At 41.2% G+C, this 27,555-nt stretch overlaps 2 protein-coding genes across 9 annotated transcripts in view; one reads left to right on the top strand and one right to left on the bottom strand.

Moving 5' to 3' along the window:
• CCNE2 (cyclin E2) overlaps window positions 1-27,555 on the top strand; it is a 651,763-nt gene that overhangs the window by 356,928 nt on the left and 267,280 nt on the right. The window lies entirely within an intron of this gene.
• On the bottom strand, window positions 974-25,921 carry PLEKHF2 (pleckstrin homology and FYVE domain containing 2). 5 transcript variants are annotated; one of them, XM_070075327.2, is made up of 4 exons: window positions 25,388-25,739; window positions 23,893-23,944; window positions 22,644-22,765; window positions 974-3,630 (listed from the first exon to the last, which is right to left on the bottom strand). In XM_070075327.2, the coding sequence occupies exon 4, from the start codon at window positions 3,614-3,616 to the stop codon at window positions 2,867-2,869; it is 750 nt and encodes a 249-aa protein (XP_069931428.1). In that variant the 5' UTR covers window positions 3,617-3,630; window positions 22,644-22,765; window positions 23,893-23,944; window positions 25,388-25,739; the 3' UTR covers window positions 974-2,866. The 5 variants fall into 5 exon arrangements, with proteins under 5 accessions (XP_069931428.1, XP_008253990.1, XP_089191684.1 ...); XM_008255768.5 differs by lacking the exon at window positions 22,644-22,765; XM_089335558.1 differs by lacking the exons at window positions 22,644-22,765; window positions 23,893-23,944 and adding an exon at window positions 17,243-17,364.

The raw sequence follows: 27,555 nt of genomic DNA, 5'->3' as shown, positions 1-27,555 counted from the left end.
TTTTGGTGGGGACCAAACACAGCTATGAAACCAGACATAGCAAGTGTTTGACAAATGTTGAATGAATCTAAAATAATTTAGCCTGAAAGGACTTTTCAGAAGTTACCAATAAACTAAACCCAATTTCATGTATTTTCACCCTAAACTTTGGTATTGATATTATCATGTAAAATGTGTTATACATGTGGGAATTATTCAGAAACACTTGTTACTCTGAGGACAAAATTAGTACATTTCAGAGAAAGGGGATTGCAGGTCAAATACTGGGAACTCCCAAGAATCATTAAGTATATATAAATTTAATACCACCTATTTGTAAGAATTTTAGCATAAAAATGATGATTAAAAAACCCTTCATGGCTGGCACTTTGGCTCAATAGGCTAATCCTCCACCTTGCGGCACCAGCACACAGGGTTCTAGTCCCGGTCGGGGTGCCGGATTCTGTCCCGGTTGCCCCTCTTCCAGGCCAGCTCTCTGCTGTGGCCCGGGGAGGGTGGTGGAGGATGGCCCAAGTGCTCGGGCCCTGCACCCGCATGGGAGACCAGGAGAAGCACCTGGCTCCTGGCTTCGGATCAGCACGCCGATTAACTATGGTCATTTTATACCCTTGATCCAAAGGCATGAATTTTTGTTTTAAGGTGCACTCAATTTAGTAATTTTCCTTTACATCTATACAATCCCTACTTCCACTCCATAAACAGTTATCAATTTTGTCAATATACTGAGTAGTCCAAGTAAATCTCATTCAAAAGAAATAACATGAAAAATGAGCACCAATATCATTCCAGGTTTTTATATAACCAATATTTACAAGAACTTTAAAAATTATAGAAGAAAATCCTGGAAAAAAACATGTACTGGGTTCTAAATGCATACAACCTCCATGAAAAGGAGATTTCTGTTCACTGCTCTACCCTTAGCACCTATCTGAACACAGCAGGCACTCACAGCTCTTAATAATGAGACAAAATATTATGCATAGTATCTTTATTATCTTAGCAAAAGGGAAAATCTTCAAGTCACATATACAGAGAATAAGAGGTAAGTTATAAAATATTTTTATTGTAAAAACAGAGTGAATGGAGGTTGACAATGCAAACACTGTCTCAGAACACATCCAAGATTCCTGAATTTGCTAGCTTCCTATGTACCAGCAAGTCTCTGTCAGCTTTTCTCAGGTTTCATGGTCCTTCTTAGATTGATCGACTATGTGTATATATTGCTTAAAAACAAAAGTCCATCTGATATTTAACAAAAACAAAACCAACCCTAGTTCTGCTGTGCTTTTCCTTTACATTTCCTAGAGGAAGATATGTGTATCACAGATGCTTTCAAAATTTAGAAATAAAGTAAAATTAGTGCCTTAACCAAATAGTAAAATATCAAAGAATCCTCCACCTCGTTACTGAATGCAACCTCATGACATTTGCAATATATTCAGATTTTTAAAAGATTTAGAATTTAAAACCAACTTTAGACTGCTTATTTTCCACATTTGAAAGACTGTAGTTATCTGCAGCATACAAATGGAGAGAGTAGTGCAAAACGCATCAAGTTTTATATGATAAATAGACTTTCAACCTAATGGCCGCCTCAAAAGCAAAAAGGGAAAAACTATCATTAAAAATAATCTAAACTAACTTAAAGTTCACAATTTAGAAATATCAATTGCTACTCTATTTCCATAGGTTGCAAAATGATTTCATAAACAGATTAAACATACAACTGTCTTACAAAAATAGAAATAGTGCTTGAGATTTTACAAAACTTTATAAAATATAGTACTACCTTTGTAAATTCAAGATAGTTTCACACTGCAATAGGTAATAGTCCCACAGATACGAAGTCTAGTCAAATTTAAAGTGGTCTGCCTTGCCCATTTTTACACATTATTTCTCCAGATTTTCAAGCTTAAGTAGATCTGTGCTTTATATCTTGGAATTTAAAAAAAAAAAAAGATTGTTTATTTTCAAGGATTTTATGTGATTTTTCATTCTAGAAATAATGTTAGCAGATGAACTCATACCTAAAAATGTCTTACTAAAAGCAGAAGCTAATGCAATAGGCCATTTCAGTATTACTGATAAATTTTAAACCAAATATCTAAGAATGACAACAGATTATTAATTGAAAATATATATCTGACAATTATAATTTGGTATCTATAAAATAAAAAAATGTAATCACAACTACTTTATAGAAAAACATTCATTTAGTATGAAGATACTTCTAAACTGTTATTTGTAGCTGTCAGATGAGAAGTATTCTTAACTGAACTCATTCATAAACACTTATTATATTACCTCAAAGAGCACCAGTGTGTTTTTTAAACAAATCTAAAAGTGAGAAAGTAGGGGCTTATTGTTCATGTAACAGTGCTATTAAGATAAGGCACGACTGGGTATACGAAAACGCCAAAGTATTTCCAAATCATGTATTTTTGCTACCGATGTTTGAACCACTAGGTAAAGTGGTTAGAAAAAAGCTAATATTATTAAACACATTATACTCTTTTCTCCATCATTCTGTGCTTTTAGCTTTTCCATATAACAGAAAAACATACTACATGATCTGTTAAATAAGCATCTTTTCCCAACCTTCCAAGAAAATAATCTAGAAATAAACAACAGTAAGAAATTCAAAATGTGTCTGCTATATTTGCAAGTCTATCCCTGTAGAAGACTGTGGGAGGGGAAGAAGGCAGGAGGGACTTACTTTCTATAGAATACATTGAGGCACATAGGTTCAAAGTTTCTCAGGCAAATTCATGGCTAGAGCAAAATTGAGAGAGCTCAGAATTTTACATTTTCCACAAAGCTGATTTCCCAAATAGCCACACCCAATTAAATATTTCAAAATGTGTCCTTAGTCACTGCTATCATCATCGTCATCATCATCAGATACATCATTTAAAGGAGACTTCAATGACTGACTGTAAGAGTCCGAGCTGGCAGGCTGGCATGTGGCCATGTCCCCAGTAGAAAGCAGGTCATAGCAGAAGTCACAAATCCGCACAGGCTTAGAGGACTGGCTGGGAAGAAGAAACCTCTTTTCAGAGCAGGGCCCACAGACAACAAAACCACACTTGCGGCAATGGTGACGACGATTAACAGGTGTGAATTTTGCTTTCTGACAACGCATACATACAGTTGCCTCAGAGTCAGGAACCCAAACAGCAGCATGTTCATTACTGGGTGTCTTCCCGCTTTTGGAGAGTAAATCAGTAACACATTTATTTATATGATTCATCCATTCTGACTTCTCAGTGGCAGTGGCAGCATAAACTGCAAATGATTTAGTTGGTGTTTTGATAAGCCACCCATTCCTTAAGTCCCCCTCATCTTTGATGGAATCAATAGTGACATTTTCCAGGGGAATAATGTGTTGTTTGTTATATTTTTTCTTCTGAATGACAATATTTCCATATACAAGAATATCATTAAATAGGAAAAACTGCCTTGCTTTAGGCTTTTTTCTACACAATTTAGTCAATACTCCTTCTCCAATAAGGACTCGTCCAGGTATAGTTAAGGGTTGACCAGCAGCTCCAAAACAGTTTTCCACTATGCTTATACGCCTTGTATTTGCTTCACTGTTTGCCAAGCGATCCACCATCTTCTGCTAATAGCCTTTAGAAAAAGAAAGAAAAATAAATTAGCTCACAGAAAGTATATATTCTAAAGGCTAATGAGTTACATAAATTTAATCTAACAATGCATTACTTTCATGCAAAAGTAAAATGCACAAATTCTGTACCTCAAAGATAATCAAGAAGCATACCTAAAGGGCTAGTATCTCTCAACTTTATGAATATCAAAACACTTTATTTCCATACAGCATCACACTAGATCAGCAGGTATTTATAAAAGCACAGATTTCTTACAGACATAAAAGAATGAAAACAAAATGGACAGTTAATATTTTAAGTCACCCCTGCAAAATAACAGGTTCAGCTACATGAAATTTAATCTCAGTGGGATTAAATAACTATTAAATATTAAATAAACTAAGAAAAATGAAGGGCCAGTGCTGTGGTACAACAGGTTAACGCCCTGGCCTGAAGTGCCGGTATCCCATATGGGTGCTGGTTCGAGTTCCAGCTGCTCGCTTCAAATCCAGCTCTCTGCTATGGCCTGGGAAAGCAGTAGAAGATGGCCCAAATCCTTGGGCCCCTGCACCCACTTGGGAGACCCTGAAGAAGCTCCTGGCTCCTGGCTTTGGATTGGCACAGCTCTGGCCACTGCAGCCAATTGGGGAGTGAACCAGCAGATGGAAGACCTCTCTCTCTCTCTCTGCCTCTCCTCTCTGTGTAACTCTGACTTTCAAAAAAATAAATAAATCTTTAAAAAAAAGGAGAGGGGAGGGGAGGGGAGGGGAGGGGAGGGGAGGGGAGGGGAGGGGAAAAAAGAAAAATGACTGCCATTTTCCCAGCCAGCTATTAGCACTGAGCCAAGACCAATTCTCTTAACTGATTCAGTGGAACTGTTTCAGTCTTGTCCCTTAAATCAATCTTTAGACAATGATCTTTAAAATGTTAGTGTGACCCTGTCGTTGTTTAAAATGTTTCCTTCTAGCCTATAAAACACATGCATTTTGGTGTGGTGTTTACAGGACTTCCTTACCTGGTTTTTGCTTATTGCCTCGGCATCACCGTAAGTCACACCTCCCCTCAAATGCTGAATACCCTGTTACTTACAGTACATCTCACTGTTGTTTATTTTACTACTTACTATTACTTAAGCTAAATCTTATTTACACTTCAAGACCTGGTTTAAATTATCATCTCTCCAAGAAGTATTTCTTAAACTCCCAAACTAGACTACAAAAATTTTCCTCCGTACTTGACATATTCCATTTATCTTCTAGCTTTACTTTTACCAAAGGATTAAAATCTCTCCTCCACAGAGGAAGAACGTAAAAGGCAGAAATAGTTTGAAATAAACCTTTGAAACTGATGTGGTATATATAACATGGCAAAGGTACTTCAAAATGTTAAGAACATTTTAATGATCTGAAAAAAGTCAGACAAATTTAATATCATAAATTTATCACTGGATCCAATATTGATCTCACTTGAGTCCCAGGGTTTTGTCCTATTTCAGACTTACTAATACCACCACCATACAACCAACTCACATTAAAGAAGAATAAAGTTTGAGTAGAACATTTAAATCTAAAGTCAAAGTTCCCGATGAGAACTTTGATGAGACAGTAATCCTTCTTGGCCTCCATTATAAGAGATAGGTTGCGGTTATTCCTTAATTCTGTCTCTTCCCCAATCTTAGGTCTTTATAAAGTCCCCTTGTTCTCCACAAAGGCGGGCTCTAGCAGCCCTGAAAGTTGTTCCCAAGGATTAATTTGATAATGTAGGGCTCCAAACTCTGAGGGCTTCTTTTTTGAATCAGGGCTATCTAATCTGTCAGTCAATAGTGTGCAATAGCACACCACAGAAAAGGAAATAAAAACAGCTTACAAACATGAAAATAAGCTTGACAATTCATAATTAAAGACAAGATATTTAAAATACTACAATATTTTTCACTTATCATATTAACAAAATCCTAACAGTTCTTCAACAGGCTGTACTTGTGAGGGTATAGGGAAACAGATAACCCTGGTACACTTCAATCTATGAATTTCACTAAGTGCATGAATGTATGTACAAGGATATTCAACACAGCATTACTTGTAAGAAAAAAAAAAGAAAGTGGAAAAGGTGTAAATGTCCATCAAGAGGAATTGGCTGAACAAGTAACCATATACTCAACACATATCTTGAGAATGAGACAGGTATAAATGTAGTGGCTCACTTGGTTAATCCTCCACCTGTGGCGCCGGCATCCCATATGGGTGCCAATTCTAGTCCTGGTTGCTCCTCTTCCAGTCCAGCTCTCTGCTGTGGCCCGGGGAGGGTGGTGGAGGATGGCCCAAGTGCTTGGGCCCCTGCACCTGCATGGGAGACCAGGAAGAAGCACCTGGCTCCTGGCTTCGGACAGGTGCAGTGCCAGCCATGGCGGTCATTTGGGGAATGAACCAACGGAAAGAAGACCTTTGTCTCTCTCTCTCTCACTGTCTATAACTCTACCCGTCAAATAAATAAATAAAATATATATATAGTATGGGAAAATGCTCAACATATTTAGGTGGGGAAAAAGAGTTAAACACTGTGATTCCAATTTTGTTTCAATATATACCATGTTGTGGGCGTTGGGGGAGTGAACTAGCAGGTGGAAGATCTGTCACATGTCTCCCTCTGGCTAAACACAAATGGGGTTGGCACTGTGGTATAGCAGGTAGAGGCGCCTAGGACGCCAGCATCCCACATGGGCATCAGTTCTAATCCTGGCTATTCCACTTCAGAGTCAGCTCCCAGCCAATGTGCCTTGGAGGACAGCAAGGGATGGCCCAGGTGCTTGGACCCCTGAGGTCATGTGGGAGATCCAGAGGAAGCTCCGGAATTGTGGCTTCAGCCCGGCCCAAGCTCTCTGTTGCAGCCATTAGGGAATGAATCAGCAGATGGAAGATATCTCTCTTTTTCTCTCTCCCTCTCTTCCTTTCTCTGTGTAACTCTTTCAAATAAATAAATAAAAAGTAAGAAATTCTGGGTCTCCTGCATGGTGGCTAAGACTCAAGCACTTGGGTCATCATGCACTGTTTCCCAGAAAGTAATAAAATTGAGAAAAAGAACACAAATATAAGCCACATTTCATCAAATCTAAGATGCAACAGATTCTTAAACATACTAATTTTATGTGTCACTGATAAAAGACAAAAATGTTACCAAGTAAACCATAGCACACGCCCTTGATTATAAGGCATCTCAATTTCAGAGACATGAAATAGTAAAAAATGTTTCTTTAGATAAAATGCTATATTCCACAAAGGCATAATCATAGATACCTGCAAATATGTAAACATACACAGAAAGTAAAATTAGAAAACTGTACATCATACCATGAACAACAGTAATTTCACTGTAACATACGGTTATGGACAATTTTTTCATATTTTAAACATTGAACAAATGCTTTTTCCAGCACCAATTTGGGTGCAAGGAAAATAATAAACAATATAGGTGAGATCCTTGCTCTTCAAGGTTTACATTCTTAGCTGGGGCAAGGGAAACAAAATGAAATTGAGAACCAAGTAATAATTAATGCTATGATTTTTCTTCAAGTGATTTTTAAAAGATGAATTGGGAGCTACTCAGACCAGGTGATGAGGGAAAGCCTTTCCAAAGTGGTGTTATTTCAGCTAAGGAGAAACTAGGATAGGCAGTTATAAGGGATGCGGACAAGGGAGAATATGCTAGACAAGGAATAACTTCAAAGGCCCTAAGGCAGGAAAAAGGATGGCACTTTTAAGAACTAAAATATCTATTTAGTTCCTTCTTTTAAAAAAATTTTTTTAATATTTATTTGAGAAACAGAAAGAAAGAACTCCCATTCACTGGTTCACTCCTCAAATGGCCCATGATGGCCAGAGCTGGGTCAGGGTTGGAGCTAGGAACTTAAGCCAGGTTTCCCACATGGGTGGCAGGGACCCAACTTCTTGAGCCATTACCTGCTGCCTCCCAAGGTCTGCATGGTGGGAAGCTGGAACTGGGAGCCAGAGCCAGGAACTGAACCCAGGTACTCTGATATAGAACAGGGGCATCTTAACCACTCCACCAAATACCCACCCCTATTTATCTGTTTCTGAAACTACTACTGATTCTACTCATATATACAGTTATTAATCAGCCCATATACAATGTAAACAAGTTGCACTTTATTGTTAGATCTGGAATTAATACCATCATAAATTTATAATTCATTATCTTGTGATTTCAACTGTCTCAAACTCCCAAAAAATAACTAGAATATTTTATTACTCCCCCAAAATAGCATCTGTCAATATTAGCTGAAATGCAAGCTGAAGGAGAAACTAAAGCCTAAAGAGACAGGCTCAATGAAGTAAGGGGCAAAACTTAGTCTGAAATGAACTCTAATCACAGTGAGCCACGCAATGCGCTGAGTACTTCACATTCATTACTGTATTTCCTACTCAAAGCAACCTTATGATATATGCACTTTTAGCTCCATTTTATGGAACAGTAAGCAGACATAAAGGGGTTAAGCAACTTGATGAGGGCTGTTACAGCAGAACAGGTTTTCTCTGTGCTGTTAACAGTAAATTATGAAACATTAATTGTTCCTTACAATTCTACCAACTCTACAAGAACTCTAAGAAAGCTATTACTACTAACCTCTGTATCTTCACTGCAAACCATAAAGCTGTGAAGAAAAATAAGGGGGTTGGGGAGGCTGGCGCTGTGGCATAGTGGATAAAGCCGCTGCCTGCAGTGCTGGCATCCCATGTGGGTGCCGGTTCAAGTCCTGGCTGCTCCTCTTCCAATCCAGCTCTCTGCTATGGCCTGGGAAAGCAGTATAAGATGGTCCAAGTTCTTGAGCCCCTGCACCCATGTGGGAGACCCAGAGGAAGCTCCTGGCTCCTGGTTTTGGATCGGTACAGCTCCGACTATTGCAGCCAATTGAGGAGTGAACCAGCAGATGGAAGACCTCCCTCTCTCTAACTCTCCTCTCCCCGTGTAACTCTTGACTTTCAAATGAATAAATAAATCTTTTTTAAAAAAAGCAAAAAATAATAATAATAATAGAATACTAATCTGAGCAAATCACCTGAAAGGATATGCCATGATTTACTTAGCTGGTCTCCTGACAATGTTTAATGACTCTTTAGTCACAAATCATAGTCCCTGTTTAAGCATGATGCAACTTAGGAGAGGTTTAGGGCACAATTAATTAGTAATTGCCTAGAGCAAATAGCTTCCAAAGTTTGACGGTACCACCACAAATACATTTCATATTGCAAGGATATAAACACACACTCAAGTGAGACAGAGAGATCTTCCACCGAGAGATCTTTAGGCTGGTTCACTCCCAAAATGGCCGCAACAGCAGGGCTGGGCCAGGAGCTTCTTTCCAGTCTCCCTTGTGGGTGGCCCAAGCAGGTGTCTGTAGGAGCTAGGACTCCAACTGGCACCCAAATGGATTACCGGAGTTCCAGGTAGCAGCTTTATTCACCATGCCACAATGCTGGAACCTGATTTCTTTTTCTTGTCTTTTTTTTTTTTTCTTTTTTTCTAAAGATTTATTTATGGAGCCAGCACTATGGCATGGGTAAAGCCACCGCCTGCAGTGCTGGCATCCCGTATGGGCACTGGTTGAGTCCTGGCTGCTCCACTTCCAATCCAACTCTCTGCTGTGGCGTAGGAAAGCATAGGATGCACAAGGGAGACCCTGAAGAAGCTCCTGGCTCCTGGCTTTGGACTGGCATGGCTCCAGCCACTGCGGCCATCTGGGCAGTGAACCAGAGGATGGAAGACCTCTCTCTCTATGTCACAACACTGGCCCTTACTCATTAATTCTTCAGTTGGAGAAAACTCATCTAAGAAGTCATCATCAGAAGCCTCACAGCATGACATTTCACTTGACGTGATTCATTAGAGTGTTGCTGTTTCTTTGCATTCACCTTCTGATTTGTCTGGCAGTTCTTCCACCACCTATTTTCTCCCCTTGCTATTAAAGATAGAAAGGAATACAAAAAACCTGCATTCCCAAACATGTTGAATGAAAGTTCAAAACAAAAAGACACAAAAGAGTTTTTCCAAACCACTTTCATATCTTCTTAGATAACATACGACTTTGGGCAATGCAATAAGAAAACATGAAGACTGTACAACCGTGATAATATATTTCACCACTGTATCATCCTTCTAGGCAATCTCATTACTCTGGCATTTTCCCCAATTATGGCATTCACATAACTGGGAAAAGATCATAAGTAATGTAAATAGCAAAATGCTTCAAGATACAAGAAAAGTCAGATCACCAAGATCCCAAAAGTATGTGTAAGATTTATAAATGAAACTACACAGAACTGCAAGCTAGAATGAGTTTTATTCAACTTTTTAAAATAAATCAGTCTTCTTTCTGTACTTTGGAACATCTCTAAGAAATAATAAGTTACAAAATATCAATCACTAAAATAATTAGAACTACTCAAAAAATCAATCTCATAAGCCAAAACTGAGACCAATGGACTCTGATGATAAGTATCAAAGGTTAAGAAATATTGAGGGGCCGGCACTGTGACATAGTAGGCTAAGCCTCCACCTTTGGCGTCGGCATCCCATATGGGTGCAGGTTTGTGTTCCAATTGCTCCTCTCCCAATCTAGCTCTTGACTTACGGCCTGGGAAAGCAGTGAAAGATGGCCCAAGACTTGAGCCCCTGCACCCGCATGGGAGACCCAGAAGAAGCTTCTGGTTCCTGGCTTCAAATCAGCTCAGCTCTGGCCGCTGTGGCCATCTGGAGAGTGAAATAGCGTATGGAAGATGGAAGATCTTTCTGTCTCTCCCTGTGTCTGTAACTCTACCTCTCAAATAAAATTAAAAAAAAAAAAAAAAAAAAAAAGAGGGTCAGTGTTGTGGCATAGTGGGTAAAACTGCCACCTGCAGTACTGGCATCCCAAATGAGTGCCAGTTCAAGTCCCAGCTGCTCTACTTCCAATCCAAGTCTCTGCTATGGCCTGGGAAAGCAGTGAAAGATGGCTGAAATTCTTCGGCGCCTGTACCCTCACAGGAGACTCAGAGGAAGCTCTTGGCTCCTGGCTTTGGATCAACACAGCTCTAGCCACTGTGGCCATCTGGGGAGTGAACCAGTGGATGGAAGACCTCTCTCTCTCTGCTTCTGATTCTAACTCTGTTTTTCAAATAAATAAATAAATCTTTAAAAGAAAAAAAAAAAAGAAGAAATGCTGAAACCCCAATCCCTTCCCCAGATATTAATTTTATTCGTCTGTGGTATTTGGGGTATGGCATAAGCACCAAAATATTTTTAAAGCTCTCCAGGTAATTCTAATGTGCTAAGGTTTAGAACCATTTCTCAAAAATAATAAACAAAATAAAGAGAAAAAAAATCTCACTGAAATGCTGATAGAACATTATATCCATAAATTAATCCAAAATAAATCAGCAGCTTTACACTTTTGAGTGTTCCTTACTCTTCCCAACGTTTCAAATATTCTTTTATGGTCTAATAATTGTGTAAGTTTCTTCTGATAAGATAGTTCCATTTCTTAGTAAGTTCATAAATATTTGATTTTTTTGTTGCCACTTCAAATTTAATCTCATTTTTACATCATGGCATCTCATTGGTTAACACTATTGATAGGAAAATTTTTGTTTCTTTTCACATTCAGCCACTTCAAGAATTCTATTAAATTCAAGTTTTCCACTGATTTTGACTTCCTTTGCCCTCTTACTTCTTGTTAAAATGTAAGAACAGAAGCATTATCTTTTATAAAGCCAACTTTTATAAACCAATTCAACAGAAACAATGAAAGGTTTCAAGTTATCTCCTTCACAAGAACTGTATTTACACTGTCCAAACTCCATCTTGGTCTTTTGGTAACATCTTGTTTTTAAAGTAATATGTTCTTCAGTGGGGTGTCTACCACCTGTTAAAAATGTAATACTAGAAGAGACAAAAACTCTTTTTAAAAAAGACACAAAATCCTATTTACAATTGAGAATAGAGCCCAACTGCCACAGATTCCTATGTCCCAGTTCTTCCTACTGAAAACTAATACTGCTTATCTCATCCTTACAGGTGACTTTAAAATGAAAGCTCACTTAATTTATTTCCTACACATAACCATCATATCTGGTATCAGTGAGCATCAGTATCAATTGTGCATTACAGTAGAAAAACCAAGGAACTATGAACCAAAAGACCTGGATTCTAATCTTGACTCAGAAACTAAATGATTTCATAAAAATCACTTAATTGCTCTTTCAAAGATTCTTGAATGAAATAATCTGTAAAGCCTCTTCTGTCTTTAAAGCAATGAGTCTTTGATAGTAAAATGATCAAGTTTCTGGTTTACTGTGAGCCATACTCTTGCCTACAAATTAATTTTTAATCATTTTTATTATGTCTTAATATGAATCAAGGCCAGCGCCGCGGCTCACTAGGCTAATCCTCCACCTAGCGGCGCCGGCACACCAGGTTCTAGTCCCGGCCGGGGCGCCGGATTCTGTCCCGGTTGCCCCTCTTCCAGGCCAGCTCTCTGCTGTGGCCAGGGAGTGCAGTGGAGGATGGCCCAAGTACTTGGGCCCTGCACCCCATGGGAAACCAGGAGAAGCACCTGGCTCCTGCCTTCAGATCAGCGCGGTGCGCCAGCCGCAGCGCGCCAGCCGTGGCGGCCATTGGAGGGTGAACCAACGGCAAAGGAAGACCTTTCTCTCTCTCTCTCACTGTCCACTCTGCCTGTCAAAAAAAAAAAAAAAAAAAAAAAAAGAATCAAGATTTAAAATCTGCATGACTGCTGAAATGGGACATTACAGGAAATGTAAAAGAAATGGGAGAGACCAAGGGCAAAGTGGTTGAAAAAAAAAGATAAAAACAGGAATAAACTACCTGGGGACACCTTCCTTGGGCAAATACATAGTTTTAAAGCAAACAGTTCCCACTCCTAATATACCTATGTCAAAAGAAAGAATACTGAGTGCTCACCATCTGTAAAGGCCAAGACAGTTCTTTACTTTTTTTTTTTTTTTTTTTTTGAAAGGCAGAGTTAGACAGTGAGAGAGAAAGAGACAGAGAGACAGGTCTTCCTTCCATTGGTTCACCCCCCCCAAATGGCGGCTTCAGCCGGCCACGCTGCGCAGATCCGAAGTCAGGAGTCAGGTGCTTCTTCTGGTCTCCCATGCGGGTACAGGGACCCAAAAGCACTTGGGCCATCCTCCACTGCACTCCCGGGCCACAGCAGAGAGCTGGACGGGAAGAGGAGCAACCGGGACAGAATCCAGTGCCCCAACCGGGACTAGAACCCAGGGTGCCGGCGCCACAGGCAGAGGATTAGCCAAGTGAGCCGTGGCACCGCCCAAGACAGTTCCTTACTTTCAAAAGTTCTACATTCTAATGACCAGAAAAATAATCAGTGAAAGTCTAAATAAAACATCAGAATGAAAAGGCAAAAAAGAAATATTTGAAAATTCAGTAAATTAAATTTTGAATTTTAGTAAATTTTGCCTATTCTAGCAACAAATAGAGACAAAGATTTCCACTAGGATTTCTGCCATTATGGCAGTAATATATCTATTATAGAACAATTATGCAGTAATATATTGAGTATAGAACAATTATCTATTATAGAAATCAGTACTGATAAGGAAATAAGTTCATTTCTTAGGAAAGAGAAAAAATGAATAACCTGTTATACTTGATTTTTAACTTATATATATATTATTTAATTTATATATTAAACCTGAATTGAAAAGAAACAACACCTTAAAACCCTGAATAATATTTTGAGAAGCTACAGTTACTTTTTAAAATCTCTTCCTAGGCACCAAATATACTTAAATTTGACTTATTCTATAGTCTCAGCCAAGAAAGTAAAACAGAAAACACTAACATTAATGAGCATCTACACACATGCTAGTTACTATATTTTACTCTCATGTACTATCATCTTTCCAGGGATAATTATATCTACTTTAAAAAAAAAAAAAGGTAAGTTGAGTCATTAACTAGTTAAGCAATTTTGCTTTGGTCTCATAGCTAGCTTTTTTAAAATGCATGTTTTTTTTTTCATTATACCTTACTACCCTCAAAAATAAATATTCAAGAAATATTTCACAAAAGCCAATGACAAAATAAGGGAAAAAATTTTAAAACATATGATAACAAGTATAAAATAATGCTCAAAATGATTCTTCAAAAACTAAAAGGAAACAAGAAAAGGTAAAGCTATTACTACTGCAGAATGTTGGTAAATAGGCTAAGTCTGATACAGAAACCCAAAAGAGTACATAACAACTAAGTCACAATCAAAGATTTTGGAAAATCAATTTGGAAAACCAGCACAAGGTTATAAAGGTTTTCTCTCTTTCCGTATATTCTCTTGTCAGAGTCAAACCTGACTACTGGGGCTGGTGCTGTGGTGTAGCAGGTAAAGCCATCCACCTGCGATGCTGGCATTCCATATGGGTGCGGGTTTGAATCCCAGCTGCTACACTTCCAATCCAGCTCCCTGCTATTGCTCTTAGGAAAGCAGCCAAAGATGGTCCAAGCCCTTGGGCCAATGTATCCACAAAGAAGACCCAGAAGCTCCTGGTTCCTGGCTTCGGACCGGCCCAGCTCCAGCCATTGAAGCCATTTTTGGAGTGAACCAGAAGATGACACACACTGTGTGTATGTCTCTCCCTCTGTAACTCTTTCAAGTAAATAAAAATCTTTTTTTAAAAAAATCTGATACTAGTTATCACTAGAATATGCTTTGGGCTTCCTTCCCCATCTCTAAGCTCAACAAGTCCTTCTCTCGTGTTCTTTGTTTAAATCTCATCAGCAAGATGCACTCAGTTCAACAGCCTCACGGCCAGATGTTGTTTCATCTTTAAATATTCACACCTTTTTATTCATATCACTTTATGGCACACATATTCAACTACGTTTCATAAAACTGTGCACCTGTTTATTCCTAACAGATTTGGGAAAATCTTAAAACAAGAATATTATTTCCTACAAGTTTGTGTTCTCAATAGCACCTATAAAAATGCATGTCATCAATACGACTGAGATGAATATAATCAGCAGTTAGAAGTGGCAATGGCTTCTCCATATGGAGTTTGATGAAAACCACCAAAGGCTCCATTTTTAATGTCTATATACATATTAATTTTACAGAAAAAAGGAACCACACCCTATACATCAACTGCTTCCCTAGATCTAGATGCTAAATTTACAAGCAAATGGTGTGACCTATTTAAAATAGTATCTAATTATAAATTATATGTATTGGTAGATCCTGTTTTTTTAAATCACAATCTCATAATGCAGATAAATGATTTCTTCTCTTTCCAAAAAGCACAGCTGTTTAGTTAGCAAACAAAAAAATGATGATGTGTGCATATTTTCATCATCAACAAAATTCAGATTAAAAAACTGCATCATTTCAAAAATATTTCCACAGGGCAGCTATACAGTGCTGACAGCTGTAAAGTATTCTATAACTGACAAATGAAGCTGATAAAACTCAACTGAAATATTACTGTAGAATTGGTTATTCTGTCACTTCCCTAACAAATTTTCTTCAGCACCATTCAAACAGTTGCATTCTGCTCACTGCATTCAAGGCTTTATGCTTGGTGGAAAAACAGAAATGAAACAGACCCTGGGAATTGAGCTTTGTATCGTAAGGCTGCATATAAAGGGCAATGAGATTAGGTACTATAATAAAAATATCAACAAAATAATTAAGCAGAAAAAGGAGAAGAGGCATGGCACAGAGAATGTAGCAACTGAACACTTGAAACAGGTTGTACTGAGTTAAGTGTAACTTTAAAAGCCAAAACTGGTAAGTAAAGGCACAAAGCTCTGAAAATACAAATGTATAAAATGGGCATGCACTGTGGCACAGCAGGTAAGCTGCCGCCTGCAGTGCTCGCATCCTATACAAGCCCCTGGAGTCCTGGCTGCTCCTCTTCTGAAGGCAGCCGAAGATGGCCCAAGTGTCTGGACCCATGCATCCCACATGGAAGACCCAGATAAAGCTCCTACTTTCTGGCTTCAGCCTGGCTCAGTGCTGGCCGCTGTGGCCATCTAGGGACTGATCCAGCAGATGAAGATCTTTCTCTGTCTCTCCCTCTTACTCTGTAACTATGACTTCCAAATAAATAAATAAATCTTCAAAAGTAGAGGGGTGAATTGATCAAGATTCTGAAGCTTGCAGAAGAAATAAAAAAAAATAAGATTCAGGATTGAAAAGACTAACTGGATAAGGAATAATAAGACTAAAATTATCTACTGCTTGTAGTCTAAGTAATATGGAAACAAATAAAGCTGTTACTAATTTTCCATTAATTCTAAGTATCCAAATATTTACTGACCGTTTTCTCTGCACTTACTCCTCATGTAGGATCTCTGTCCTTAATGTGCTGTACATCGTAATTTAATGCTATCACTAGTACTCAAACAATATTTTACACTTTGTGTTTCTGTGTGGCTGCAAACTGTTGAAATCTTTACTTAATATATGCTAAATTGATCTTCTGTATAAAAAGATAATTGAAAATGAATCTTGATGTGAATGGAAGGGAAGAGGGAGCGGGAGAGGGGAGGGTTGCGGGTGGGAGGGAAGTCATGGGGAGGGAAAAGCCATTGTAATCCATAAGCTGTATTCTGGAAATTTATATTCATTAAATAAAAGTTAAAAAAAGATGGAAAAGACTCAAAACTAAAAATCTTCATAGAGAAGAAAGACAGCTACATGCATAAGTTTATCTGTCTACAGACAAGTATATATAATTCAAGTGTGCTCCTACAGGAAAGAGAATTATGAGAGTAATTGACAAAGAAGGAAAAAAACAAACAAAATGAGAAAAGGGTCTGGTACTCCTGTAATGTGCTATGTATGAACTGGAGAATATGAAGAACTCAAATCTATACATTCAAAGTTCAAAACAGCAGAGGAAAACAAACCAAAAGCATTACTAAAAACAAAAATGAAACAAAAAAAGAGTAATGAAGGTCCCGGTCAAGGAGCTAAACTGATGGTCAAAGAGTTGAAATGACTTGGAACACCCAGGACCAACTCTTAAGGAACATGAAATTCAAGCTAAGCCTTACAGCAAAAGCAGTAAGTCAACTAACTATTGGCCGGGGGGAGGAAATAAGAGGTGATGGTACATAAATCTACTCCCCAAGCAGGAAGTACTGACCACATGCTGGAGGAAGCAGGGCCAGGAGAAGGTACAGTAGAATTAAGTTTGGAAGGATAGGGAAGAGACAAACTACAAAAGAAAGGAAGCATCAGATTGATGAGTTTAGACTTTATTATACAGGCAATGTGAACATAAAGTTTTTAGATAGTTTTTAGATAGAAAAGATTAATCACTGGACTGGAGAGAAGAAGCAGCAGCAAGACTGAAGACGAAAACCAGTCAAAAAGTATCACAGCAGTTTCCAAGTAAGAAGTAACAAAAGCCTGCATCACAATAATTTACAGCAGAAGTGGAAAAGGGGAAGACAGAAGGTAAGAAAGATTACTGAGAAAAGGCAATATGAGATTTATGAGCTCACTGAGTATGTGGATGACAAGTGAATGTAAGGCAACTTCAAAGGTTCAAGCATAAATCACTGGGCATTCAGGAGAGAATACGACTGGGACATACTTATCTTGAAGTCCTTCGAGTTTCCACAGGACAACCATCTGTCACGTGAGCAAAGAAGCCAGGATGAGCAAGGAGTTCCAGGACAGAGAGACATTTGCTTGTCACCCAATTGGAGATGCTGGCTGACACATGGGAAAAATAAAGGGGAAGAAGACTCAACTCTAGTGGGGCAGAGTGACATCTAGTTTTAAAAGCAGGTGAGGAGCAAGGGAAGAGATAATAGAAGAAAAACAGAACAAAGCATCTTTGCAACATGCTTTCACATGTATCACAAATCTCAGAGACTAAGTAATCTGCTGAAATATCAATCACAATAAACAGTGGAACATATGAAAAAAAATCAAGGATTAATGGTAATGTTTTAGTAAAATATGTAAGTATTGAACTTTGAAATTTTTACTGATAGAAATTTATCCTGGACAAATAAACTGGGGTACAGGTGAGGAGTACTGCATACAGAACGTTTTCCTTCTGGCATTAACTAAATTTCTATCCATAGAGGAATAGTTAAATATAATATGATTTATCCTAAGAGAGAATATTGTACCACATACAACTTTTTTAAAAACATCAACAAGGAGGAGTGGGAAGAGGTGGGCATTTGCTGTAGTAGTTAAGTCAATGTTTGGGGGCCGGCATTGTGGCGTAGTGGTCAAAGCGGCTACCTGCAGTGCCGGCATCCCATATGGGCACTGGTTCAAGTCCCGGTTGCTCCACTTCCAATTCAGCTCTGTGGCCTGGGAAAGCAGTAGAAGATGGCCCCTGTGGGAGACCCAGAAGAAGTTCCTGGCTTTGGATAGGCGCAGCTCCAGCCTTTGCGGCCAATTGGGGAGTGAACCAATGGATAGAAGACCTACCTCTCTCTCTCTCTCTCTCTCTCCTCTCTCCTCTCTCATCTTTCTGTGGTGTAACTCTTTCAAATAAATAAATAAATCTTAAAAAAAAAAAAAAAAAAAGGACACTGGAACACCCGCCAGAGTTCCTGGCTTCAGTCTGGCTCAGCCCTAGCCAGTGGTGCAGGCATTTGAGGAATAAATTAGCAGATGGGAGAGCTTGTCGTCTCTCCCTCTCTCTCTCTGCCTTTCAAATAAATAAGTTAAAACTTAAAATTTCTTTCTTTCTTTCTTTTTTTTTTTTTTTGACAGGCAGAGTTAGTGAGTGACAGATAGAGACAGAGAGAAAGAAAGGTCTTCCTTTTTCCGTTGGTTCACCCAAGTGGCCACTACGGCCGGCCGCAATCAGATCTGAAGCCAGGAGCCTTGTGCTTCTCCTGGTCTCCCATGGGGTGCAGGGCCCAAGTACTTGGGCCATCCTCCACTGCCTTCCCGGGCCACAGCAGAGAGCTGGCCTGGAAGAGGGGCAACCGGGACAGAATCCAGCACCCCAACTGGGACTAGAACCTGGGGTGCCGGTGCCACAGGTGGAGGATTAGCCTATTGAGCCGTGGCGCCGGCCGAAACTTAAAATTTCAACATTGGAGGAAAAGTATTAAGGAAAAATATAGCAAAGAGTCAACATACATACAAAGGGCTCCAACAAATTCTTAGGGAAAAAGAAAACTATCCCAAAACAACAATAAGATATAAACAGCAATTTCAAATAAAAAAAAAAAAAAACAACAAACAGAAATGACCAGTAAACAGAAAAACACTGGCTATCATTCATAAAGGAAAAAAATGAACATGAAATATTAAGATATGAGAAAAACCAACATTCATATTCTGAATACTGTAATAACTTTTCTAAATGCCACTCTGGCAATATAAACACTTTCAAAAGCTTACACAATTCTATTTCCAAGAATATATACAAAAAATAATTAGGCCAGTGTACAAAGTTATCAACATGAAGTTCACTGTAGCTCTATCTATAATACTGGAAAGCCAAAAACAATCTAAATGTTCAACAACAGGAAACTAATTTAAATAAATTACAGTATACTCATGAATTTTTAAGATGCTTTAACATTTCATGTGAAAACACTGTTAAATAAAGCATTTTACTAAAGACTTCTAAACACAAAGTACAATTTTGTTTAAAACTGGAAAGACACACATCAAAAAATTAGTTCTGGTTATCTCTAAGTGCCAGAGCAATAATATTTTGACATGTCCTAATTATTTTATAATGAACACATAATCTCTTATAGACAAGAACACTTTTAAATTAAGGAACAAAATGCAAAGAATGTGTAACAAATTAAGTGTAAAAAGCAAAATACAGTTCTGTGTACAATTAAAAGTAAGTAAAAACAAAGAATACAAAAATCTTTTTTTATTTTTTCCCAACTTGTTTAAATGAACTGCTTAAATGAAACAAGTATAGAGAATTAAAAACAGTTCTACTTCCAAAAGCAAGAAGAAGAAAAAGATGAACTTTCTGCAAAGAACACAGAAAATTCACATCAAAAAATTTCAAATCACTCTCAAAGGAAGTAAGGTCACTTAAGAGTTACATGTTTCAAGAATGGGGTCAGCAACCTGAGTAGAGTGAAAATACAAGAAAAAAAAGAGTTAAAATTAGAAAAAGTGAAGAAGAGAAAAGAATCAGAAACCAAAGCAACCAGTTCACAGATAGTTGAAAAACAAACAGGTTAACAGTCATCACAGTGTGACATTTTTGAGAAGAATGGGGCAGAGAGAGCAGACAAGTTAATAATGATATTCCTTTTTTTTTTTTTTTTTTTTTTTTGACAGGCAGAGTGGACAGTGAGAGAGAGAGAGACAGAGAGAAAGGTCTTCCTTTGCCATTGGTTCACCCTCCAATGGCCGCCACACTGCAGCTGGCGCACCGCGCTGATCTGAAGGCAGGAGCCAGGTGCTTCTCCTGGTCTCCCATGGGGTGCAGGGCCCAAGCACTTGGGCCATCCTCCACTGCACTCCCTGGCCACAGCAGAGAGCTGGCCTGGAAGAGGGGCAACCAGGACAGAATCCGGCGCCCTGACCGGGACTAGAACCCGGTGTGCCAGCGCCGCTAGGTGGAGGATTAGCCTAGTGAACCACGGCGCCGGCCAATAATGATATTCCTAAGTTGAGAATTAGGCAGTTATATTGAGCAAAGGTCAAGGACAGGAGAGATGATGTACCGCCAGTGAACTCATGGCTAGAACATGAACTACAAGTACAAGATTGGAAAGACAGACCAATGACCAGAGAGAAAATGGAAGTGCAAAAGGATAAAAAGCTGCTTCACCAGACATCACTTTGTGGCCACAGGGTTTAAGACTTGAGCTAGAGTAGTTCTAAATGGTGACAAGTTTAAATAACATGATCCCACCTGTAGGTCAATACGCAGAGCATAGGTGAAGGTCACTGGAGTTAGCAAACTAGTTCCAAATGTGGGTTTTCTGGCCAGAAATGAATTTAACTGTTATTTAACCTCTATGTACTTCATTTTCCTCTGCCGCAAATACATCCTTCATAGCTTAATGGGATTTTGGCTGATACTTAACCACTCAACTTTTATTCTACCACAAAACAAAAAGAAGGAAAAGGAAATGGGAAACTGAATTAATAAAAGGTTCTTAACCACGCCTGCATATTCAAATCAAGAGTGGGGGTGGGTATTTGGAACAGTGTTAAACACCAATAGGGGAGCCAGCACTGTGGCATATAGAGCAACCTGCAGCGCCAGCATCCCATATGGGCGCTGGTTCATGTCCCGGCTGCTCCACCACTGGTCTACTTCCCTGTAAAGCGTCTGGGAAAGCAGAGGAAGAGGGCGCAAATGCTTGGGCCCCTGCAAGAGAAAGAGTAGGGGGAGGGGGAGAGACAGAGAGACAGAGAGAGAGAGAGGTCTTCCATCTGCTGGTTCACTCCTGAAATGGCCACAATGGTCAGGGCTGGGTCAATCCGAAGCCAGGAACCAGGAGCTTCATCTGGGTCTCCCAGGTGAGTGTGGCTGCCCAAGAATGGGCTATCTTCCACTGCTTTCCCAGGCACATTAGCAGGGAGCGGGATCAAAAGTGGAGCAGCCAGGACCCAAACCAGCACTCACATGGGATGCCAGACTCACAGGCGGTGGCTTCTGTGACACTACAACACCAGCCCCTCAAAAGATGACTAAAATGGGAAGCGGAGGGGAGAGCATCGATATTTTTAAGAAGCTTCTCAGGAGCTAACATGCAGCCAAAATCGAACATCAAATGTGGGCTGGTGCTGTGACGTAGTGAGCTGAGCCTCCAAATGCGGCATCAGCAACCCACATGGGTGCTGGTTCATTTCCAGCTGCTCCACTTGAGATCCAACTCTCTGTTAAAGAGCTGGGAAAGCAGAAGATGGCTCAAGTGCTTGGGTCCCTCCACCCACGTGGGAAGAAGCTCCTGGCTCCTGGCTTCGGATCGGCACACCTCTGACTGTTGCGGCAAATTGGGGAGTGAACCAGTGGATGGAAGACCTCTTTCTCTGTCTCTCCCTCTGTCTGTAACTCTGCCTCTCAAACAAACACATCTTAAAAAAAAAAAAAAAAAAAAAAAAAAGGAAAGAAAGAAAACTAGATATTTCTAAAGGCTACTTTCCTTCAAAAATTTTCAAATTCTGTTTCCATATAATTCAATGCTAGTCTGTTCATTTGTTAAAATAATACAAAACACACTTCCATAAACATCTTAGTTAATCTTCACGAAGATTAATAACTTAATTAACTAACAACATTGTGAGGCCAATATTTCTGTATCCATTTCACAAAGGACTCCATAGAAGCTAAGAGAAGTGAAGTGACTTAGAGAAGTGAAGTGACTTGTTCAACAGTCACAAGTAAGAAACTAGCAGAGATACGATTTCAATTGTTTTATTTGTTCCAGCCCACCCTACCTGCAACTTGCTTGCTTTCCACTACACTCACAGAAACTACCTGAATGTCTTCTCTTCCAAGGACCTCCCCAAATTGAGCACTCCAGTTTGTGTCTTACAGATTGACCAGAGAGAAAGTTATCTTGGACTGAAACAGGAAATTAACCTCAAATTCTATAGTCATTACAGAATTACTGAACACTTTAACCTGGTGAGATTTTGCAATTTAAATTAGTAACCATAAAAGCATGCCTAGGAAGGCTGTTTCAGTTAAGCCAACACCCACATCGTTAGACAGCTCATGTTCAAAAGTTCGTTCTCAAAGATAAACATATCAATAGAAAGGCAATTCCACTAAGCAAGACATTTTAAAATGAAATTCTAAGAAAATTCTGACAAAACAATGATTGGTGGAACAGCAATGAGTTGTTCTATCAAAGGGCTTAAATATAGAAACATGACCTTCAAAATTTTCAGGTATTAATAGTATTTCCAGAGCCAGCGCTGTGGCACAGCAAGTTAAGCTGACACCTGCAACACCAGCAACCCATACTGGAGCACTGATTGACTCCCGGCTGCTCTGCTTCCAATCCAGTTCCCTGTTTACACACCTGTGAAAGCAGCAGAAAGAAAATGGTCCAATAACCTGGGCCCCTGCCACCCACGTGGGAGACCCAGATGGAGTTCCAGGCTCCTGCCTTCAGTCTGGCCCAGCACCAGCCACCGCAGCCATCTAAGAAGTAATCAGCAGAGAGAAGATCTTTTTTTTTTTTTTAATGTGTATTTTTTTAAAGGTTTATTTATTTGAAAGGTAGAGTTACATAGAGACAGAGATCTTCCATTCAAAAGTTCACTCCCCTAAGGCCACACTGGCTGGAGCTGAGCCAGGCCGAAGCCAAGCACAGGGGCCATCTGCCGCTGCTTTTCCAGGCACATTAGCAGGGAGCTGGATTGGAAACAGAGCAGCTGGAACATGAACCATGACCCATATGGGATGCCAATGGTGGCCCCAGTGTAATATCTTTCTCTCCTCTCTCTGTCACTCTGAATTTCAAATAAATAAATCTTGTAAAAGACATCTCCATCAAGCATAAGCAAAGTCAATTTCATTTAAAGATAATTATTATAATCCTTTTGGTGATCCCACAGCTTCTTTCCATTCATCAGTGATTATACTTCAGCCTATTATCTACTTGGAAATTTCATAAATATTCAAATTCTGTACCTCCAGGCCAAAATTCATTGAGTTAACTAGGTAAATTCTAACAAAATAAACAAATAAACAAAAAGCCCCATCAACCAATCTGTGGGTTTAATGGAGTTCACGGTATGTACTTTGGAAAAGACTGCACAGAGATTTAATCACGGTGCCCATGGAAATTACAATTTAATAAGAAATTCATGAAGCATATTTACAAGGAACAAACATATGTGTAACCCATTCAAACCTTTGCTGAGCATCTGCTATGTTCTCAGCATGCTGGGGAGGAAGGGCAGTATCAGACCTGAAGCCATGTGATGCCTGCTATCAAAGCGCCACAGTATTTACCGGGATACCACGGGCGAAGTGAACTGAGTTCTCAGGAGACAAATGGAAGAACAGTGAAGAAAAGGCTTCCAAGAGCAGAGGCTTAAGCGAGTATTTTTCGGAAGAAAAATTTTGGCAGAACAACCCTTGTAAATCAGATTTCTAGGAAATATTTATACTAAGGCGCTAAAATCAAATCAGAAAGAACAGTGATGAGAATAAACAAGGTGGACAAGGACTGCTCCACAGGAATGGGTTATGTACCCTACAAAGTTACACTGTAAGAAAAATGAGAAGGCTTCAGGGCCATAAAACCTCAGTTAATAACATACCAGGCTGGCTGCTAGGTTTGTGAAGTCATCTCAAGTCCAACTAACTCTTCAGCTATAAAAATAAATATGGATGGCATTTACTTGACAATGAAGCAACACAAAAAGGATTTGTAAGAACTAAAGTAACCAGCAAGCGAAGCTGAGCAAAAATCACATTTTCACCCAGAAAGAGTAAAAAGACAAGCTCTCCAAAACATGGAGTTTACTGCATTTGTGGTTAACGGTCTTTTAACAGGATTTTAAAGCAAAGATGTTTTATTAAAAATAGTTTTTATTCATTTACTGGGGCGACTGAAACTCAATCTTTTCTTCTGAGGTCTTAGTACACCAGTTTTGTTTTGTTTTTTTTTTTTTTGAGGCGATTACATGTGCTTTCCAAATAAGTAACTTAATACCATTCACCTCCCCTGCTGTCATGACCCAGGAGATTAAAAATAGAAGCCTTTGTTAATACTGAATTAACCTGAGGACCCCGCGAGCTACCAAGGGTACAGAAAAAAAAAAAAAAAAAAACAACCGCTCGACACACGGAAGGCATGCACCCTTAAGGAGCCACGGAGAGGAAAACTACTTGGAAATGTCACTTCACTATATTCTAACCAGAACACCACATGCCTTCGACTCTCTCGGCCAACGTAGTGTCTAAATCCTACTTTAACAGAGAGTCTCTTCGGCCGTACTGAACACGACAAAGACGGCATTTACTTCGTGGGTCTACGAATTAACTCCGAAGGGCTCAGGTATCCGAAACCTGCATTCTGCTCCTGTCCACGGCGCACCCTTCCGAGTTATTGCGATCAGGTACTGAGAGCTACACCAGCGAGCTCTCGGCCTCTGATAGCAAGTCTTCAGAGAAAAAAACCGGCGAAAGACCAGAAAACTTTAAAGGACTCCAAATAAAAAAGTGCCCAAGTCATCCCTTCGATCAAAGCAAACCCCCTACAGTGCCATTCCCCACCTCCCCGCCCAAGTCACACAGAAATATGATGTTCAAGTTACAAGGTCGCCCTGAGATCCACACCCTGCGAACTTTCCGGACAGAAAGGCGCTGGGGTCTGGAGACGGCACTGCCCGCGTCCTGGGCCCCGGTCCTCAAGCCCCGCAACTTCTCGCCGGACATGGGGGCCCCCTTCCCGCGCCCGCCCCGCGGACCCACGAGGGCCGGACGCTCCCGGGCGGCCCCCGAGGCCCCTCGCAGTGGCTGCGTCCCGCACGCGCAGGCGGCTCGCTCCGGCGCTGGCGGGCCCGGCGGGACGGCGGCCGCGACCTGCCCGCAGGCCGGCCCCGGGCGCTGGGGGAGCCGCCCGAGAGCGCCCCGTTTCTCACAGACCCCAACATGGCGTCGGCCGCCGCCGCCGCCGCCGCCGCCCGCGACGGCGACACCTCCCCGCGCCGCGGACGGCCCCGGGACCGCGGGAGGAAGCGCCCGAAAGTTTCGCTTCTCCCCTCTCAGCCCACCCGCAGCCGGCGGGCCACCAAGCCCGGCTTCACCTACCCGGCAGGGCGCAGCCAGCGGCGGCAAAGAACCGACTCTTGCTCGTCGCTGACGGCGAGCGCGGACTCTGCCCGCTCCGCTGTTTTCTGACCTCGCAGGCTCCGTGCGCCGGCGGCCCCGCTCAGCCGGCGCGATCCAGACGCGGCAGGAGGGCGGGCGGCCGGCGCAGCCGCTCGCAGGTGACTCCCCCGCCCCTCCAAGTCGAACCCCACAACGGCTGCTGGGCTGGCCTCTCCCCTGCGCGTGCAGGGCGCGTCTCCGTCCTCACGCCGGGCGCGAGCGCGCGGGCACGAGCACACCCACACCGCTCGCTCCCCGCCCTTTCTTGCCAGTTCCCTGGTCCCGCCCCGCCCCGCCCTGCCCGCGCGACGCGCTCCAGAGGCGGGGCCTTCCGCGGAGGCCACACCCACCCGGGCGTCAGGCGAGCGCGGGGAGGGTGGGGTGCCTGCTCCTGCGCTGCACCGTGCGCCGCGCGCCTCGTGGTCGTTAAGGTCCGCGCGCTGCGAGTTACCTGGCTCGGTCGATCCCTGGGAGAGGACTGTTCAGGTGTGTGCGAAGTTCTTAGGGAGCCTAGAAGAATGGAAGACTACCTTCTCCACCTCCACAGCAGGCCTCCCCAGGAAACTGAAGGACGCAGAGGGAAGGCTTCGGATTTAGATGCTCCCAGGCGTCGGAGCACACCTGTGTGTGCTACTCCAGGCGCTGCTGCCCATCCCGCCTTCCAGTGCCTTTCTCTGAAATTCTTCCCTCTAGAAGCGGAGGGAAAGCGCACGCTCCCCACACCGCCTTTTGCAGTGCGAGCCGTAGAACTCAGTGTTTCCAAAACTTATCTGACGCCACAGAACCCCATCTACTGACTTCACGCACCTGGCGACCGCGACGCTAGGACAGTACGCAAGGTTACAGGTGCCCTCGTTCGTTTGTCCGGCGGCACCTGTTTGTAAGCACGCGGGCTGTCTGGGGTAGGCAGGGAGGAGGGAGGTCGGCGTCCATTTTTAAAGTGTGTGTAGGTGGGAGTCAGGTATTGGTAAATTTTGTATTTTCCATTGACCTAGTCTTTGTAGCAATTTTTTTTTCTTTTGAGTGCTGTTGAATTAGAACCACCACCAGCCACGCGGCAGGTAGCGGATCACTGACGGGAAATGAGCAGTTCGGGATCCACCATGCTTTATTTACACCTGCTCTTGGCGTCTGGGCGTCCTGTCCCCTCCCGACTTTCCCTGGTTCTGTGGCTCCGAAACTATTTTTTTTAATCGGTAGTCAAAACAAAACTGGCCAAAAGTGAACACCTTTTTTTGGGTTGTTTAACCAGGGAAAGTTACAGAATCACGATCAAACACCCGTTCGTTTCAGTTTGTTAACTATAGTGAGCTCTAGACAAGTGTAGATGGCCCCAGAACTCCTGTCTCAGCCATGACTATACCCCAACTTAATTTGGCCTTGTCTCCCTCTACATAGGCAGCAGTATCTGTCCCCATGAAAACAGGATGGATTAAATAAACTCCAAAGTTCCTTTGAATTTTCAAATTGGGAATGCTTTGATCAGTAAAGTCTAGTCTAAAACATTAGGCCCCCAAAACTTTGGTTACTCACCCCCTGCGCAAAATGTTGGCCTCTCTCTCCTCCACTGTACTTGTTTAGCTTACCATCAAGTGTGTGGATAGAAACCAGACAGACTATGCTCAAATCTTGGCTTTGACCCCAACTACCTGTGTCCTTGGCTACATCCAAATATTATCTTGGTTTCCTCATTTGTAAAATGAAGACAATAGAAGTATCTACCTCACAGAATCATTATGAAAATTAAATGAATTAATATGCATAAAGCATGTCCCTAGCACATGGTAAGTGCAGTAAAATGTGAAAAATTATCATATGTATTTAACACCCACATATCCATTATAATTTACTTGTTAGTACATTATAAAAGGCATGGCCCCAGGAATGCAGTGGAGGATGGCCCAAGTGCCTGGGCCCTGCACCCGCATGGGAGACCAGGAGAAGCACCTGGCTCCTGGCTTCGGATCGGTGCAGCGCACTGGCAGTAGAGGCTATTTGAGGGGTGAACCAACGGAAGGAAGACCTTTCTCTCTGTCTCTCTCTGTCTCTCTCACTGTCTAACTTTGCCTGTCAAAAAATAAAAAAGGTACACACAAAATCTGAAAAAC

Source organism: Oryctolagus cuniculus, chromosome 6, assembly GCF_051225735.1.
Source record: "Oryctolagus cuniculus isolate XC-2025 breed Fujian yellow rabbit chromosome 6, ASM5122573v1, whole genome shotgun sequence".
Taxonomy (NCBI): Eukaryota; Metazoa; Chordata; class Mammalia; order Lagomorpha; family Leporidae; genus Oryctolagus; species Oryctolagus cuniculus.
The sequence above is the reverse complement of the archived record's forward strand: the minus strand, read 5'-3'. Positions and strand labels throughout refer to the sequence as shown.

Excerpts from the sequence above, each read along its gene's own strand:
- PLEKHF2 (XM_008255767.5), bottom strand. The coding sequence starts at position 3,616 with ATGGTGGATCGCTTGGCAAACAGTGAAGCAAATACAAGGCGTATAAGC.